Source organism: Microcaecilia unicolor, chromosome 7, assembly GCF_901765095.1.
Source record: "Microcaecilia unicolor chromosome 7, aMicUni1.1, whole genome shotgun sequence".
NCBI lineage: Eukaryota > Metazoa > Chordata > Amphibia > Gymnophiona > Siphonopidae > Microcaecilia > Microcaecilia unicolor.
The window spans coordinates 229964525-229983669 of NC_044037.1; the positions used below are offsets into that span (position 1 = coordinate 229964525).

General features: G+C 43.1%; 1 protein-coding gene across 1 annotated transcript in view; it reads right to left on the reverse strand.

The window, feature by feature from the left end:
- UBR3 (ubiquitin protein ligase E3 component n-recognin 3) overlaps positions 1–19145 on the reverse strand; it is a 686242-nt gene that overhangs the window by 309868 nt on the left and 357229 nt on the right. The window contains 1 exon segment of the mRNA XM_030210854.1: positions 11557–11645. Within this exon segment, the coding sequence (XP_030066714.1) occupies positions 11557–11645 (89 nt within the window).

A 19145-nucleotide genomic window follows, 5' to 3' on the forward strand; every position in this document is an offset into this window, starting at 1 on the left:
ATACATCGTGTTGGTCTTCTAGGGCAGGACAAGGACCGACAGAGGAGATTCACAATTCCGAACGAGGACTTACTGGAGTACCTCATGGAGAGGGACAGTCACAGCCTCTCTAGGAGGAAACTCGTAGTCCAGGACCTCAAGTATCTTGGCCCTAGGCTCATCCTCCACCTCCAAACAAAATGAAATGGCCTCAGCTGTTTCCTTCATAAAAGAGGGGAATGAAAGGCTCTCCTGAGATTTTCTCCTTTCAAGTGGAGGGGAGGGTTCAGAGGGGATGCCATAGGACTCATCCTCCAAAAAGTACCTTGGATCCTCTTCTGACTCTCATGAGCATTCCTCATTGGTGTCAGACAGCAACCTCACATAAGTGGGCTGAGACCAAACCTAACTAGACTTAAGAGGAGCCATGCCCTCAAAAGGGGTGTTGAGGAGTTGGCACCTGTCTTGACTCCAGCAAAGCTTCCTCTGACGTTGACTTGGGGAGGCAGTTGACAACGGTGTTGGAGGCTACACTGCAGGCGGAGGGCCAAGCAGGGCCATAACGGGAGGCAGGGTAGGTGCAAAGCACCCCTGATGCCGATGAACTTCATTGCAAGAGGCTATCCAGCAGCTCGGGAAGCAAGGCCCGGATCCACTTATCAAGGGCAGACACTGGGAAAGGCTGGCTCCAAGAAAGGGGACCGAACTGATGGGGCCGAGAATGGAGACGGGTCCTGGATGCTAGGGGACCAATGCATCGGAACCTCCTGGATAGAAGAGAAGTGGGTCCTTGCGGGGCTGACACTTCTTGGGTGCCAAATCTCTCAATGTGCTGGAGCATGCGGTATCATGCATCGAGGACAAATTGATGTCGATGCTTCTTGATCTTCGTCCTAAGCTCAGCACTGGGGTTCCTCAGTGCTGACAAGGACAATGTCGAATCCTCATGTCAACCTGGGGTCAGGTTCAACGTTGGATAGCCCTGGGGGCCCTGCACAGCAGTCGGCGTCTAGACAGATGGAGACCCACTCGATGCACTACTGCTCCCATCAAGAGGCTCAGTAGCAGCCATGTGGGCCAATGCTCCTGATGCCGGTACAGACCTCCATGTTGATGCCGATACCGAGGAATTGGACCTGGCTCCAAAAATCCTCTAGCGCTGAGCCTATCTGACAACCTGGTTCTGCTTCTTTATCCAAAGACAGAGAACACAGTTAGCAGGGCTATGGCTGGACCCTAAACACTGAAGACACCAAGAATGGGTGTCCTTGCCAGAGATAGCACTGGGTACAGCGCTTGAAGCCACTGGGAACTTGAATGGACAGACGAGAAAACCTGCGCAGCCAAATCAAACGAAGTGATGGTGCCTGAAAAAAGGGGCAAGGCACCAGAAAGAACACGGGAAAAACTCGGCCAAAGTCAAGGCCTAAATGCTGCCTAAAGACGTGGAAAATAAAGGAAATTTAAAATTTGGAAAAAATGGAAACTAAGAAAATACAAGGGGGTAGGGGGGAGGGTACTACGAGCTTTTCTGAACTAAGATGCAGCATGAAAACTTGTGAGAGAGGGAAGTATAAACCATGAAATAGTGACAATGCTAGACATATAGAGCAATATTTTAGAAATGACATCTAACTCAGAATATGGACATCCAAGTCAGTAGAACACATTTGGACATCCATTTCTCATATATTTTAAAACAGGATCTAACATACAGTCTGCTATAAACTACATGAGAAATGGATGTCCATGTGCTGGTAGCATCCATTTTACAAACTGATACGTCCAAATTATGAATGGGGAAAACAAGGGATATGGACACCGTTTTGACAGCATAGGAACATTTATGTTATAAAATGGCCACATATACATGAGCCCTCCGGAGACTGAAAAATATATACTGTTCCTGAATGTACTCCACTTTAATAGCCTTTAGGCTTGCAAGTTTCTTACACTTTCAGGTACAGTAGGTATTTTTCAGTCCCTGAAGGGCTCACAATTTAAAAAAAAACAAAATCACAAAGATCTGAAATGGAATTTGAACCTAGGTCCCTTGATTCCCAGCCCTGTACTAACTATTAGGCTACTCCTCAACTGTGCATGAATTCTATTAAAAAGTTATTATTAAAAAAAAAAAAGATGTTAATATCATGAACGTCCTTAGTTCTTGAAAGCTGTCAGAGCCCAGTATCCCTTGCTAGTTTCACATTCAGCGAGGGAGGGTGACAACAACCACTTGGGGAATTTTAAAGAGGTGACTTACCTTAATGCCTTCAGTGGACAGCTGATCAATCAGATTATCTTTCTGTAACCTGGACATGCCAAATACCAGGTCTAAATAACAGTATCTTTTGGACATAGATGCCCCTTCCCTTTCTGAAATCAGAGTTGGGCGTCCATATTTTGGCCCCTCCACAGTCCTGCCCAAAACATGCCCACGTTAATTAAAAAAAAAAGTGTATCAGGCCACAGGTGGAACAACCAGGCAGATTCAGAAGTCAGAGGAATTAATGTTTTTATGTTTCAACAATTTTATTGATGATACAACAGAATTAACAGTCCACAATCTCAGTATATAACCATTTGAAAATGAAACAAACTGAGTAAAAACAAGATAATAATCTCATCATCAATGTTTTAACATTTTCTCCTCCACCTTTAGGGTTTAATATTCGTATCCTAGCACTGAAAACATTTCTCTTGAGCCACCACATAGTTGGGTGATTCAAATAATAAGTATAATACAAGATAAAGCTTAAAAAGCCCACTACCAGGTGGAGGGGCTTGTGTGTTTCAATGACTTAGAGGGCTATGCTGAAGGGTTTCCCATATCAGACAGACCTATGAGGAGAAACCAGACAAAGAGTGTCCCAAACTGGGAGAGTGGGAAGATGGTGACCTGAAGTTCGTATGCCCAATGGCCCAGCTGCCCTCTGAAGTTTCATCTTCTTTAGTAAATTTCCTCTCTGCAATTGCAGTTACCTTAACTGAGAGGAAGGGGACAACCGGCGGTCAGCCGCCGATGGCCAGTGTTTTATCCCCTGAGCAGCAAGTGTGGGACCGCTGCGCGACGAACTGCCCACAGATGAAAGGGTTGGCGAGTCCTTTGATTAGCGCCGGCGGAGCGTCAACGCTCTTGGACCTAGAAAAAACAACTCCATCGCTCCCGAATTATTCAACCACCATGTCCAAAAGACTGGAGGAGTGAGTTAGAGGTATATGCTGAAACGGAGGACGTTTACAGCAGAACCCGAATCGGCGGAACCACTCCTAAACACCTATGAGAAATCAACTTGGAGTTTTTGGCTCCCGTGGAGGTTACATTGAATACCATCTGGAAGGCGCTTCGGGACCTAATGGTGGCAGTAAATAATTTTGTTTCAGATATAATTTTATTAGAGAGTTACATGGACAATTCAACTGAACCCTTTGAGAGTAAAAAATTGATATAACAAATGATTCTACATGAGCAAGAAGTGGTTATGATTTTGAAAATGATAATAGACCAGAAATTTTGAATAATAAAATGATTATTATAGATTAATATAGAGATTATTGCTTTTCCCAGAGTTCCGGGTATGACTCCTAAAGTTTTCCTCAGAAATATTTCCTCAAATTATTACTTTAAAAGGAGTGAAGCCTGTGAAAATTGGGATTACTTTAATCAGTGGGATTTGAATTAGAGACGCAAGTATATGTATTGTTAAATAACTTCTGGTTTTTAAAAGAGAAAGAATGTAATCAGATGTATTATTTCTAACTAATATTGGACAATAAGTATGTTTTCAATGAAATTATTTGACTATACACCGTATTGGCCTTGAAGAAGCCAACCAGATGATCAATGTGGAATAATGAATTAGACAAGTAATATCTGGGGATAATCAGGTTAATACCACGTTTTTTTTTTCCTGTTTACTGTTTAATTGATCTCCTTATCTTGTTTCACTCTCCCTATTTAGTGGTCTAAGGAGGAAAATAGAATTACCTGACTGAAATAATTCCTATATATTACTTTCTCTGTATTTCCAGCAAGTTGTTTTATCGCTTGTAAAAATTTAAATGGTTATAAATAAAAAATTTAAAAAAAAAGCCCCACTACCCACCCCATCCCCCCAGGTCAACAGACACCCTTACTAAATTGGACCTCCCCTCCCCTCCCCCCCATAGTAAACAACAAATTTGCCTTACAGGGTCCAGGTTCCTGTAACCCTCCCGAGGTGCAACCCCAACAAATAGATGATTCCAATAGTTCACCCCTCCCCTTTCAACACTGGTACCCATAATCTTTATGGGCATCCATATTGTAAGACTTCCCCCACCATATCTCTCAAAAACTATCAACTCCCCCAACCTTCCCACTTCAGTGCAATGCCCCGCTCCTAGACTCCCTTAACCCTGACTGCCCCCATGGGAGCCCATTGAGAACTTGGCTTTGCGCTCATGGTGATATGATATTTAAATAAGCTTCCTAGACTGCCAGAAACCTCCGCTGCCTCCCAGGAGATAAGCGTGCTCCCCTAGCTTCTCAAGTCATTAACTCATGCAATTTATTCCTCCAATGCCAGAAGGAGGGAGGGCGATCCTGAGTCCAATAAATAAGAATGCATTTCCTCCCCAAAATACAGGATTTTACCAAAAACAACTTCTCTCCTCTTGTCCCCTCCTGCCACAAACACAGCCCACTAAAAATGGCCTTCTCAATCGATAACCTAATTGCTCTTCCTACCACCCGCTGAAGGAAGAGAACTATTGCCGACCAGAACCGCGAGATTGGCCTACACTGCCACATTCCATGAAAAAATGTTGCCTCCGCCCTCTTACACTTATTACAACATGGAAAGCCTGCCATTGAGAAAAATATGCCCTGTGTATTGTCCTAAAATGGCATTCCTGTAATTCCGCACTATGTACCAAAAGAACACCACTCTGAAGAGAAGACTGCAACAGTTTCATTGAGATCGGCCTACCCACCTCTCTGCTCCATCTATCTGCCATCACCTGTAGATCCCGCTTTTGAGCTCTCTTACATAACTCACCATGAAACCAAGAAATCAATATTTGGCCCACCGCGTCTCCCCTTCTAAAAGTTCTCACATCTGCCGACCGAACCTTGGAGATAAGCTACCCCTTGGCAGTGAGTGCACATAATGAGAGAGTTGATGATAAGTAAAGATTGCGGACGGCCCTTGTACACACTAGACCAAAAAATCTTGAAGTGACATTAGCGCCCCATCTTCTGTAAGCACATTTTCTAAATTAGTCACCCCTTTCTCTTTCAGTAAATGAAAAACCCTATTCTCTCCTCCCGGAGTGAAATCTACAGTCCCTTGTAAGGGCAGCCACACCCTGCTCAAAGCGCACTGGCCCCACAATGGAAGTATTGCTCTCCAAAGAAACCAGAGGGGACGAAGCAATACACTTCTCCGCAGCCGCTCAGGTATGTTCACCCCAGGAGTATGAAGCAGCGAGTTCACATGCCACGGACTAAAGTAAGCCTGTTCTAACCCCATGTCAGTATAAGTGGTAGATCCCAACAACCAGTCTCGCATATGTCGAAGCAAACAAGCTTGGTTATATTTCTGAAGAACCAGAAACCGTAACCCTCCCCCCCTTTGAGTTCCCGTCAAAAACTGCCACCTCATTTTTGCTTTCCGGCCTCCCCAACAGAACCGTGACACCAGCCTTTGAAGCGATGCCAAATCCCTTCATGTTAACCAGATAGGCAATGTCTGTAACACATACAACCACCTTGGAAAAATTATCATTCTGAACCAGATAGGCAATGCCTGTAACACATACAACCACCTTGGAAAAATAATCATTCTGAAAAGATGCAATCTTCCTAAGAAGGACAATGGAAGAGTAGACCACAGTGACAACTGTTCCTTCGTCTCTCTGAAAAATTCTGAGATGTTACTCTTCAGTAGTGTGGTATCCATAGGTAATTGTATGCCCAGATAACGGAACGACTCCCTAGCCCATCTCAGGGGAAACCCCCCCCCCCCCCCCCAAGATTGTCTCATTCGAGCTCGCCAAAGCTTCTGACTTGGTGAGGTTCAATTGAAACCCTGAAAAATCCCCATACTCTGTTAGGCTTTCCATGAGATTCGGTAATGAAGATCTTGGCTCCTTAATTAGCATCAATAAATCATCTGCGAATGCTGCCGTCTATCTGGATCCAAGATGGCCGTTAGATCGGACGTGTGTTTGTGAGCTCCTGAGATCCCATGTTTGTTCTGACAATATGGCACGCTCCCCTTATTGTTATGGGGAAGAGAAAAGGAAAAACTACTGCTCCTACCTCCTCGAGTGTAGTTGTTACTCCCACCATACGTCAGCCCACACTGGAGACCTTTGGAATCCGAATACGGGACCATTGGTTCAAGCCCCAGGCAATTCCGCAACACCAACAGCGGAACACAGCATGTAGGGAGCTACATTAAATTTTCCCTCTGGTTTGACCCCTCCGCAACCTGGAAAAATTAGTGAGGTGGAGTCTGGATCGGAAGAGGAGCCATCCGAAGTCGGTGCCCTTTCAACGACAGGAGGAGGTCCCGCTTTTACATCTACTCCAGGTACTTTAACATCAGATGGGAGAATGATTTCTCCCCATATAACCCAAGGAGTTTTCCCTCCTGGGTTTCGATGCGGTTCAGTAAAACCTGAAAAAGTAACTATGGAACTACTTTGGGACGCCAATCAGGGGGTAAATACGTCTCTCCAACAGATCTTCGATTCTCTTCAGGGGGAAATAAGAGAGCTCAAAGTTAACTACCAACAAATGTTGATTAAGGTTGATGGATCAATCTAAAATGGAATCTCTTGATACTGAAATTAAATCTCTTCAAACTTTGGCAGTGACTGTTATAAAAGAAAATAAAATTCATGCTCGGAAAATGGAATATACGGAGAATCAGCCTAGACGGAACAATTTAAGATTAATGAACTTTCCGAAATCTCCGTATATTTCAGCTATTGAACTGTTAAAAAGATATTTTTCTGAGATTTTGGGTATCCCAACTGAAGGTCACCCACCTGTGACGAAAACTCAATATTTTAAAAGAACTTTGAGATCAACAGATGGGGTACCAGTACATGAGCAAAATTTAAATTTGTCTGAATTCTTAGAACGATCTGTAGAACCAGAACGAGCAACATTACTTGTGACTTTCGCCTTAGAAATTGACAGGAATAATATATTATGAACTTATTTCCGTCATATTCCTTCTTGGGTGCAAAAATAGAGATTTTTCCTGACCTTGCTAAGGAAACACAAATTAGAAGGAGAGAGTTAATGGTTTTTAAACCGAGAATTCTCTCCCTGGGAGGATCTTTTGTTGTTAAATTTCCCTGTAGATGTATTATTTCCTTAAATGCTGTAAATTACCTTTTTTTTTTTTAGCTCTAAGAAGTTGCAAGAATTTGTAGACGCTAAGGAGAGTACGAAAGAACCTCCTGTGATGACATCCCTCAGTTAGAATGCTGTAGCAGGATTGCATGAATCAATGTTCCTTCCGATCTTTTGAAACAATTTCTTTTTTTTTTTTTTCTTATCCTCTTTTTTTCCTAAATCTTGGATCACAAATTGTGGACAAAATTTATAAGATTTTTTTCTTTAGAAATGGTAATTATTACTTTAATTGTTCTTGTGTAATTTCTATACATATGTTGTGAGTAAAGCCATTGCTATATTTTTTCAGGGTGCTAAAAGTGTCTGGTAATCGGATCCAGGCACTCCAAATTTCCTGGTAACTCAGATATTCTCTTAATAATTGCATCTTTATTCTGCATATCATGAAATAGAACTGGTGCACATCTTAGGAGAGTTTCTTTAATAAATCCTCCCTCACTGAGTGCTTTTCCATGCTGAGCTATGGAGTGAGCAATGCTCAAACTTGCAGATGTTAAATTTGTAGAACCTTTTACAAATGTAAGGATGGAATTAGATTGGCTCTTATAAAAGTGTAGCTGGCTGGAAATGTATTCCTTCCTTTCATCCTCACTTTTTTTCAAGAGCTGGGAATGATTAGTTTCAAAATGTCTATTTATATTCCACGTTCTGCTTACTACCATTTCAGTACATAGAACGCAAAATGATCTGCCATTTTTTTCTATAATACCATACATCTCAGTCCATGTCTCTTGAAAGGGTCGGCTACTGCTACTACCACTTCCTTTACTTAACCTTGTTTTTTTTACTTTTTGGGTTCTCCATCAGGGGGGCAGTGACAGAAGATAGAATTATAGATAGCCTGTTAGCCCTGCAGGCAATTAGGGGTTAACTATCTGTCACATTCTCAACCTCTCACTTGCCACTGCGACTGTCCCTGCTGCCTTTAAACATGCTGTGGTCACACCTCTCCTTAAGAAGCCTTCACTTGACCCTACTTGTCCCTCTAATTACCGACCCATCTCCCTCCTTCCTTTTCTCTCCAAATTACTTGAGCGTGCTGTTCACCGCCGCTGCCTTGATTTTCTCTCCTCACATGCTATTCTTGACCCACTACAATCTGGTTTTCGCCCTCTCCACTCAACTGAAACTGCGCTTACTAAAGTCTCCAATGACCTATTACTGGCTAAATCCAGAGGTCAATATTCCATCCTCATTCTTCTTGATCTTTCCGCTGCTTTTGACACTGTCGATCACTGCATACTTCTCGATACCCTGTCCTCACTTGGATTCCAGGGCTCTGTCCTTTCCTGGTTCTCTTCCTACCTCTCCCTCCGCACCTTTAGTGTTCACTCTGGTGGATCCTCTTCTACTTCTATCCCTCTGCCTGTCGGCGTACCTCAGGGTTCTGTTCTTGGTCCCCTCCTCTTTTCTATCTACACTTCTTCCCTTGGTTCATTAATCTCATCCCATGGCTTTTCCTACCATCTCTATGCTGATGACTCCCAAATCTACCTTTCTACCCCTGATATCTCACCTTGCATCCAAACCAAAGTTTCAGCGTGCTTGTCTGACATTGCTGTCTGGATGTCTCAACGCCACCTGAAATTAAATATGATCAAAACCGAGCTTCTCATTTTCCCCCCCAAACCCACCTCCCCGCTCCCCCCGTTTTCTATTTCTGTTGATGGCTCTCTCATTCTCCCTGTCTCCTCAGCTCGAAACCTTGGGGTCATCTTTGATTCTTCTCTCTCCTTCTCTGCTCATATCCAGCAGACCGCCAAGACCTGTCGTTTCTTTCTTTACAACATCCGTAAAATCCGCCCCTTTCTTTCTGAGCACTCTACCAAAACCCTCATCCACACCCTTGTCACCTCTCGTTTAGACTACTGCAATCTGCTTCTTGCTGGCCTCCCACTTAGTCACCTCTCCCCTCTCCAGTCGGTTCAAAACTCTGCTGCCCGTCTCATCTTCCGCCAGGGTCGCTTTACTCATACTACCCCTCTCCTCAAGACCCTTCACTGGCTCCCTATCCGTTTTCGCATCCTGTTCAAACTTCTTCTACTAACCTATAAATGTACTCACTCTGCTGCTCCCCAGTATCTCTCCACACTCGTCCTTCCCTACACCCCTTCCCGTGCACTCCGCTCCATGGATAAATCCTTCTTATCTGTTCCCTTCTCCACTACTGCCAACTCCAGACTTCGTGCCTTCTGTCTCGCTGCACCCTACGCCTGGAATAAACTTCCTGAGCCCCTACGTCTTGCCCCATCCTTGGCCACCTTTAAATCTAGACTGAAAGCCCACCTCTTTAACATTGCTTTTGACTCGTAACCACTTGTAACCACTCGCCTCCACCTACCCTCCTCTCTTCCTTCCCGTTCACATTAATTGATTTGATTACTTTATTTATTTTTTGTCTATTAGATTGTAAGCTCTTTGAGCAGGGACTGTCTTTTTTCTATGTTTGTGCAGCGCTGCGTATGCCTTGTAGCGCTATAGAAATGCTAAATAGTAGTAGTAGTAGTAGTAACTGACCACCTTATGTAAATTAAGATGGCTGCCGCTATTTCTAATGGCGGGAAACGGCACCCATAGCACATGCCCTCGCCTCTCCCAGCCTCCCCCTCACCTATCTCAGTAATGATGGTCAATTAGAAATCCACGACACCCCAGAACAGTAGATTGGATGACGGTTGCTGTGGTTATGTGGTTGCTGGTAATGGCGATCACAGGGCCCTCAGAGATGCGTCCCCCATGGCATTCCGCTGCTCTCTGCTCCACCGGCCGGAAGTGAGGTCAAACGGCCGTGCAGGAGCCGGGGCAGAGGGAGCAGCAGGGAGGGAACGAGCGGAGGACTCGGAGGGAGCCAATAGGAGTGCACACGGGTAAACATGCACCGGGGGGGGGGGGGTGATTTCACCGGGGGGGGGGGGGGAGGTCACGCTGCACCTTGGGGGGGTGCATCGGCGATCCGCCCGGGTGTCAGCAAGGAACGCCGCTGCTTCTCTGTATGCGGCCACATGCGGCCGCGTGTCATCGAAAATGGCTACACGTGTCATAGGTTCGCCATCAGGGATCTAGACCATAAGAACCAGTTCAATGTGGTGGGAGGGCAAATGATGAAGGGGGTATATAATGCCCCTCCAATTTCAGTGAGAAGCCAGAAAAGAATAACCAAACAAAATTATTTTTGGACAGTATTTTGCTTTCAAACAGCATTATATCTTCATTTGTTTCAGTTCACCATTGGTCAGGACACTTGAACTGGTAAAACAGACATTCAACTTTTCCACAAGAGGGTTTTTTTTCTTTTCACACAATAAAAGTTTATGCCATCATAACATTACATTTCCAATCAAACTAAAATTAATACATTGCATTCTTTATGAGCTATTTTATTTATTTATTTTTATTACATTTGTACCCCGCGCTTTCCCACTCATGGTAGGCTCAATGCGGCAGGCAATGGAGGGTTAAGTGACTTGCCCAGAGTCACAAGGAGCTGCCTGTGCCGGGAATCGAACTCAGTTCCTCAGTTCCCCAGGACCAAAGTCCACCACCCTAACCACTAGGCCACTCCTCCACTAGTGCAATATGATTATCTACGCACTGATAGCAGCAATGTAAATAATCAAGCTACTAGATGAAAAATAAACGAAGACGTGCGCCCTTATTCTAAGTTACATAGAATCCTGCATTAAACTTTTGTTGATGAAACTGTTTGCAAGAAGTAACTTTTAAGGAGAATATTATGGCAACATTGAGCCTGCAAAAAGGTGGGAAAATGTGGGATACAAATGCAACAAATAAATAAACTGTTTGCAAGAAGTAACTTTTAAGGAGAATATTATGGCAACATTGAGCCTGCAAAAAGGTGGGAAAATGTGGGATACAAGTGCAACAAATAAATAAATAAACAAAGTTGTGAACTAAATATGTGGAAATATGAGATAACTTTGAAGCCAGTGTGTGTTGGTAGTCTCAAATGCACTGTGCTTTGCATGAAGTGGCTTGTAACCTAATAAATCTTAACTTTTCCTGCTACAAAGAAAACCAAGAGGATTTTACACTTAACATTACTAACTCATACAGTTTTGAACAACATAAATGGCATTTTCCAACAGCATGAAATCGAACACAAATGTTTCAAGTAATGAAATTGGGGCAGATGCTAAACCTACCAACATCCATTGCAGTTTCCATGAAGCTCTTCTGTCTTGAGGCAAATTCAGCCAGCAATTTTTGCTGTCTCTCTCTGGCTTTTTGCCGCCTACATAAGGTAAGAAAGAAAGGGTGCTTTACATAATGTGACATATAAGTGTTCCAATATCCATTGTCTGTCATTATTTTATTAATAGAAAACACATTTGTAACATCCATTGCTGTTATTCATTCACGCTATATTCAAAATATTAATACAATTTGCAAATTTAAAGAGATGTTTACCGTACTTTATAAGACCAAAGGACTCAACCTACATTCCTTTGAAAAAGAGGATACACCTATAGAAAATATGCTTAATAGTCCTTCAGCACGCTGACAGCTTAGCAATCCAGTATCTAGAAACATTATTAACATTTCCAGTACACACACCAGTCAACTTAATAAAGTTCTCATATTTGAGCTTTTGTATAAGACTTAGAATAAGCCACACTGTCACACAATTGATATAAAAATTCATACATTGAAATAACTAATCACCTACAGAAACTGATATTCCTTTTAGAAGGATTTGTATTTGTTAAAATATTTCACAAAGGTTAAAAAAGGAACGAGTGTCATGTGTAAAATGGTGGTGATGCAAATCTACACTAGCTGAATAATAATCAAGTTTGAGCTAGTGAGGGTTATCACTCAACCCCTTCCCCAAAGGGGAAAAACATTACAGCAACCCTGAAAAATATGCTCCTGTACACAGTATACACAATATTGTTTCAGTGTAGTACAGGTACAAAGTCACACATTTCAGGACATTCCTAGAAGATTTTATTTGGAGAAACCAAGCAACCTGCTGCACTCTACTACGGGGTCCTTTTACTAATGTGCAGTAAGCGCTACCATGTGCTTAACACAGGTTAAAATGGCTTACCCACAGGATGTGCTCAGGCGTCCTGCAGTACATTTTGGATCTGTGCACACAAGCCACAGGCTAAAAAATATTTTGTAATTTTTCTGTGCGGGAGTGTGTCTGGGGCGGAAAGTAGGAATTTCTGTGCTAATCAGTCAGTGAATCTACATTATCACTCACTGATTAGTACAGAATTAGCACCTCAGCCCTTACTGCCTACAAAATAGGTGTTGGTAAGTGCTCACATGCTAATTTTGTAATGTCTGCACGATAATGGCAAAATTAGTGTATGGTCATTAATTCAGAAGAGGAAAACTAGTCATTCTCCAGTTGCAGTAAAAAATGGGAAAGACCTGCATAAGAGTGTGCTAAAGCCACTTTTTATTGCAGCTTGGTAAAAAGGATCACTAAAAGAGGAATAAAACAAGATACAGAAGTAAAATATTAAAAATTAACAAAAAAATTACTGTAACAGCCCCATGCTGAAATGATTTCAGGCACTACATTTTACATTTTGAAAATATGATCACAGATGTTAAAGGTATTTAAGTTGGAAAATCTGATTTACAGAAATGTACACAAGCTAATCAAAAGACACAATACTAACTGCAATCTTGTAACAAGACTTTTTCTTTTTTTTTGTTTGTTGTGGAATGTATTCAGCATTACTTTGATTTCTTTGGGACTTGGAAGCTTCTTTACCTCCTATGCTCTTTATCACAAGAGAACAAATATAGTCAATTCAAAGATGAAAGTCAGTAATTTATTTTTTTCCATACAAACTATGCAGCCCTTCTAGCGATACCAATGTTTATCTTTAAACTTTATTAGTATTCTAAAGGTCAGACCTGAAGTCAGACCATTTGGTGACTAATTAGCTACTGCTTATGCACAATATAGAAAGTTATACTTTATATAACGACAGAGTGGTTCTGAAAACACATTTTTGTAAATACAAAGCTATCACTGCAAAAAGACAAAAATGGAAAAGCATTTACTAAAAAATTAATTACTTAAAATTACAAAAAAATTAACAATCTAGCAAACTTGCAAGCAAGCCAAGTACCAACAAATTTATGTTAAATATAATTTAAATGTGCTACAGCATATGTAAGTAGGGTATTTTCACACATATAATGCACAAATTATACGCAAACAAGGAGACCCCCCCCCCCCCCCGCGAACTATATATGTGAGTGTGCTACACAATTTTTTTTTAATACACAGCCAGTCGAATCTGCCATCTCTCCATTTCCGTTCCTCTACTCCCCCCCCCCCCCCCCCCAGCAATCCTCCATGAATCTGCCATCTCTCCCTCTCTATCTTCCTCTCCTTCTCCCCCCAATCCTCCTGTCCTCATCACCCCCATTGGACCACCAAGGACTTTCGGTAAGCCTGGGGGGGGGAGCTATCGTGAGTGAAATGGGCAAATTAAGCATGGGTCTGGGGGGATCGGGAGATGTGTTTCTGAGAGGCTGGGAGGGAAGGCTTCTGGATGTTCTATGATGGGTGGGAGGAAGTGGGATCAGAACTGGGGGAATAAAGGGCACCTACAATCCCTTATGCAGGTCCTGGCTGATATTCATCCGGAGCACGCATACGTTTCTTATAAAGGTTCCAGTTGAATACTGCCCGGGACCCACATAAGCTCTGGTAGCTAGCACATGAGAAATTTGCCCCAGATATTAAGTGCCGGTGCCCAGACATGGCCCAGCACTGAATATCCGTGGCTAATTTTGCCACAGCAGTCAGTGTTTTTAAAAGTGCTGACCGCTGCCAGCTGATTATCAACCAGATACTATGCAGATTTAAACAAATCAGGCACTAACTGTGCAATTCTATGTTACTGGTACCAATCATGCCACTGATCCAAATATACAAGAAAATAGCTGACATACTACAATGAGATTAGCTTGTTATTTCTAGCATCAGGGTCAAGAGCAATAGTCCTCCACAATGAAAGCAGCATACTGTAAACTGCACTACTGTCTTTCAGTAGAGAAAAAGGAAGCAATGTGTAATATATTGGGAACACCAACACCTAGTACCATTTAAGATTCATTTGGATCACCTGTTTCAAGATAACTACCAAACAAGACCACCCCAAAGTGGCCAATCAATGTAATAAAGCAACTGGGCAAGCCAACATCACGCTTCCATAACTAGATGTAGCAGCAGCAGGAAAAAGTAACAGCCTCTGTACAAGTCACTGATGAGACCTCAAAGTACTGTATTCAGTTCTGTAGACCATGATGTCATAAGGACACAGCAGATTAAAGCAATTCAGAATGGGCTAATAAAATACAAGGATTGCAACATAAACCTTGCAGAGAAGCCGAACATATTCAAAATGCATTCCCCTGAAGGAAATAAGGAAAGGAAGACAATCATTCAATGCCTGAGAGACTTCAAAAGTACAGGAAGGTGAATTATTTCATAGAAAAATAAATTCAAGGACATGGGGTTTTGATCTGAAATTCCAGGCTGGAAGGCTTAAAAAAAAAAAATCAGAAAATACAATTTTATTGAGAGAGCAGTGCATATTGAGAAAAACCTAGCAACAGAGATGAAACCAGTACTTTGAATTCAAGCATGTGAGATACAGTATAAAAGGCAAAATGACATGGATAGGAAAATGCAGTACTGTAAGCAACCACCCTGCTGCCTCTTCAAGAACAGACAAGAGGAGAGGTTATAAGAAACAAAGGCACAAATGAAGTGCAAGCTAAAGATGTTGTAAAGCCACAGAGTACCAAGTGGAAACCAGCAGGTTGCAACTCCCCAGAATTCAACCAAGTTGATGCCAAAGGCTCGATGGTCACCAAATAGTCCAGCAAGGAAAGAGGGATACGGGTAGCTCAATATTTGTGTAACAGTCAACTTTAGTGGGCTTGCTGGTGGACTTGGGGTAACCATCTTCCACCCAGTAGCAAGGTGTATTGAGTACTACTTGGGGGTCAAACCAGCTACTGAGCTAGCAGACTTCTGCTCATGTATAACAGGATATCTGCCCCAGAAGAACAGAAAACCACACACAGACAGATTGTTATTTGAGATAAAACTGAAGACAAGATTTGAAGTTCTGCCAGAGAATCAATTACTTGACCCACCCACCAGTGTCAAAACTTCATGTGTTCCGCCGTGGATAAGTGGGTCTCTTGTAAAAATACAATGTCTGCCCTTTGACTGATAAAACTTTCTTAAAGCAATATGTGCTAGGCAGCATCCGCACCGGGCTCTATCGGATGACATCACCCATTTGTGAGAATACATCTGGTCTGCTTTTCCTCAGAGAGCTAACATTGCAAACATGAAGCACAGAGTAAAGTCTACTTAGACAGATACAGTAATTGTGTGATTTATATGGAAATTATGGATGTTAACTTACTATTACTTAGCATCCCAGCCACACCAGTCTAGACAAGTCGGACTATGTTCCCTTTCCTACCAGCAGGATGAAAGTAGAGAACTGAAACTTCCAGTGACATCATTGGGAAATAGACTAGTGCTCTTCTGGAACTTCCTATTATTTATCTACCTCCACCAGATAAGGTTATTCAGGCTCTAGGCCTAGCTCCCCAGTAAACAGATGCTTTGGCCTAGTGCAATGGTTGAAACTATCAGTCTTGTGCCTGCCCAAAGCCCATTAGCCAGGGCCAGTTGAGACAGTGTTCCTCAGCCCCCACCCAGCACTTAGTGGAGCCAAATGGGTGGCAGTCAGGCTCAGTTTCCTTGCCTGAGGGGGTATAGGTCCCCATTCCCCTCCATTTCCAGAGGAACCCTGTGGCTCTGAGTAGTCTAGCCCCCCCCCCCCCAAATTGGAAGATCTAAGGCTTGCCAAATTTACTTTATTTTGAGCCCAGGGAGGCCAAGAGAGCCCAGGGAGTGCCAGGCCACGAGAAGACCAACCATAGAGTTGGAAACCTGCAGCTTAGGATAGTTTCTGGTTCCCTTAGCCTAGTTTCCAGTCATTCTTCTAACTAGCCCAGAGGACCAGGGTTTACCAGGATTGGCAGCCATTCTTTACTCCGTTCACTCATCAGTGCTGCAGAAGTAGGTGCAGCAGTTCTTGGGGAAAGCGTAATCTTGCAGGGGGCTGCTCTCATATGATCCACTTGTGGCCCCACCTCCAGACTAGATCCAAAGCTTGGTACTTCTTAAGAAGGCCCTCACACAGGACAATGCCGCTCTTAAGCATTTAGGGGAGGGGGCCATAGGTGAAGGGCCCTTAGGGACTGCACCCAGCCAGGCTAAGTGGCTCAAAGTGGATTTAAGCTGGATGCATCCTTCCTACTGGAAGATCCTGCATCTGATGTATGTTCAGACCCAGATCTGCACCAGGTGGAGAAGGCAGCACACTTCCTGGTTATTTGGCCATTTAGGATGGAAGAGCTCCCTAGCCTCACTGATGGTCTGGGAGGCATTGCAGCTGTCTCCACATCGGAGCTGGAAGAAAGGAACTCACTCCTAGAAGGCTTGGCTTAGCTGGGCTGTTCCTTCCCCCCTCCCCACAAAGCATTTCTTATCCAAAGAGCAGTCACATGTATGAGGTTGGTGGAATGTGAGACCCCAGAGGGAACCTTATGGGGGAGCAAAGACCCTCAAGAGGCTCTAACCCCTACCACTTGAGGATAGTGGCAAATATTAACGGGTCCCCAAGGTAGACAACCTTATCATGGGTATGACCAACACCACCACAATCCCTGTGGAGGGAGACTCCACACTTAAGGAAACACATGAAAGGAAGGTGGATTACCTTCTTACACAAGCCTTATCTTCAATTGTGGCAGGGCTGCAGGCTGCCATCTGTGGCAGTTATGTGGCCCAAGCTTTGTTGTGATGAGTCCAGTAGCTCCCTGATTCCCTGGAGGTGATGAGTTTGGAATCCTGTGTGGTCTTCCTGACAGATACAACTCAAATGGCATTTCTTCCCCATCAATCACTACATCTATGCAGATGATGTCACAATCTACATCCCGTTCAAACATGATCCAACAGAAATCACAAATGAAATCAAACACTGCCTCCAAATCATGAATTCATGGGCGGATGTATTTCAATTAAAACTCAACACAGAAAAAAACACAATGTCTCATCCTGTCATCACAATATAAAACAAACAAACCCGCCACTACAAACACCCCAAACTATACCCTTCCTGTTTCAGATAGCCTGAAAATTCTCGGAGTCACAATTGACCGAAATCTCACACTAGAAAACCATGCGAAAAATACAACAAAGAAAATGTTCCATTCAATGTGGAAACTCAAAAGAGTAAAACCTTTCTTCCCAAGGGAAGTATTCCGTAGACTGGTACAATCAATGGTGCTAAGCCACCTAGATTACTGCAATGCAATCTATGCCAGATGCAAAGAACAAATCATTAAGAAACTCCAAACTGCCCAAAACACAGCAGCCAGACTCATATTTGGAAAAATGAAATACAAAAGCGCCAAACCCCTAAGAGAAAAACTACACTGGCGCCCACTTAAAGAACGTATTATGTTCAAAATTTGCACCCTGGTTCATAAAATCATTCACGGCGAGGCCCCGGTCTATATGTCAGTCCTCATAGACTTACCAATCGGGAACACAAAAAAGGTCAGCACGCACATTCCTGAATCGCCACTACCCCAAATGCAAAGGACTAAAATATAAATTAACATATGCATCCATCTTCTCCTACATAAACACGCAACTATGGAATGCACTACCAAATGCCATAAAAACAATGCATGACCTAATTAACTTCCGAAAATCACTAAGAACCAACCTGTTCAATAAGGCATACCACAATGATCCATCCTAAATACCAAACAACAAAACTCATACCAGAACTGGACAAAACCGAACTCTCTATTCTTGACTGCTTCAGTTACTTTGTCACGAATGAACTTTAACGCAATACCACTTTATTTCTCATTCCGAATATGAATTCTCTATACTTGACTGCTTAATCTACTCTATCACTTATGAACTTTAATGCAATACCACTTTGTATTTCTAATTCCGGAAATGGCGATCGCCATTACGGAATAGTGTAAGCCACATTGAGCCTGCAAATAGGTGGGAAAATGTGGGATACAAAAGCAACAAATAAGTAAATAAATAAATAAAATCAATTACTTCAGTGGTCATGGCCATGAGGTGGTTCTGGCTCTGCTATTAGTCGATGGATCCTTTTTTCTAAGATGCACTTCAACACATTGCCCTTTAGATCACTTGCAATTTAAGGAAGATCTGGAGAAGTTAGTCAGGGACTTGGGAAAGTCTCATCCATCTCCCTGAGATGTGTCAAAATGCCTTTGGCCAGTCAGGCAAAGGTAAGACTCGCTCAAAGTAGAGAACAAGCAAAGTTCACACCACTGGCCAGGATAACACTGAAGTAAATTTCCTCAGCGGGTCTTATCTACATCCAGGGGACTGGGAGTTCAGTCTGGTGGCCTTCCAACTGATATTAGACAGATAGGGAAGGCCAGTGTTCAATCTGATGGCCCCAAGCCACAATGCCAAGGCGGCTCACTTCTTCACTCACAGGAGACAGACTGGATCCAATGGTTGATGCCCTCCTGCTAAAGTGGCCTCAGCAAGAGCTGCTCTACACATGTCCTCTTTGGCCCCTTATAGAGAGGGTGATGCACAGAGCAGCCCGGCAACCCTTTCTGATGCTCCTGATGGCCACGGATCGGCTTCAAAGGCCTT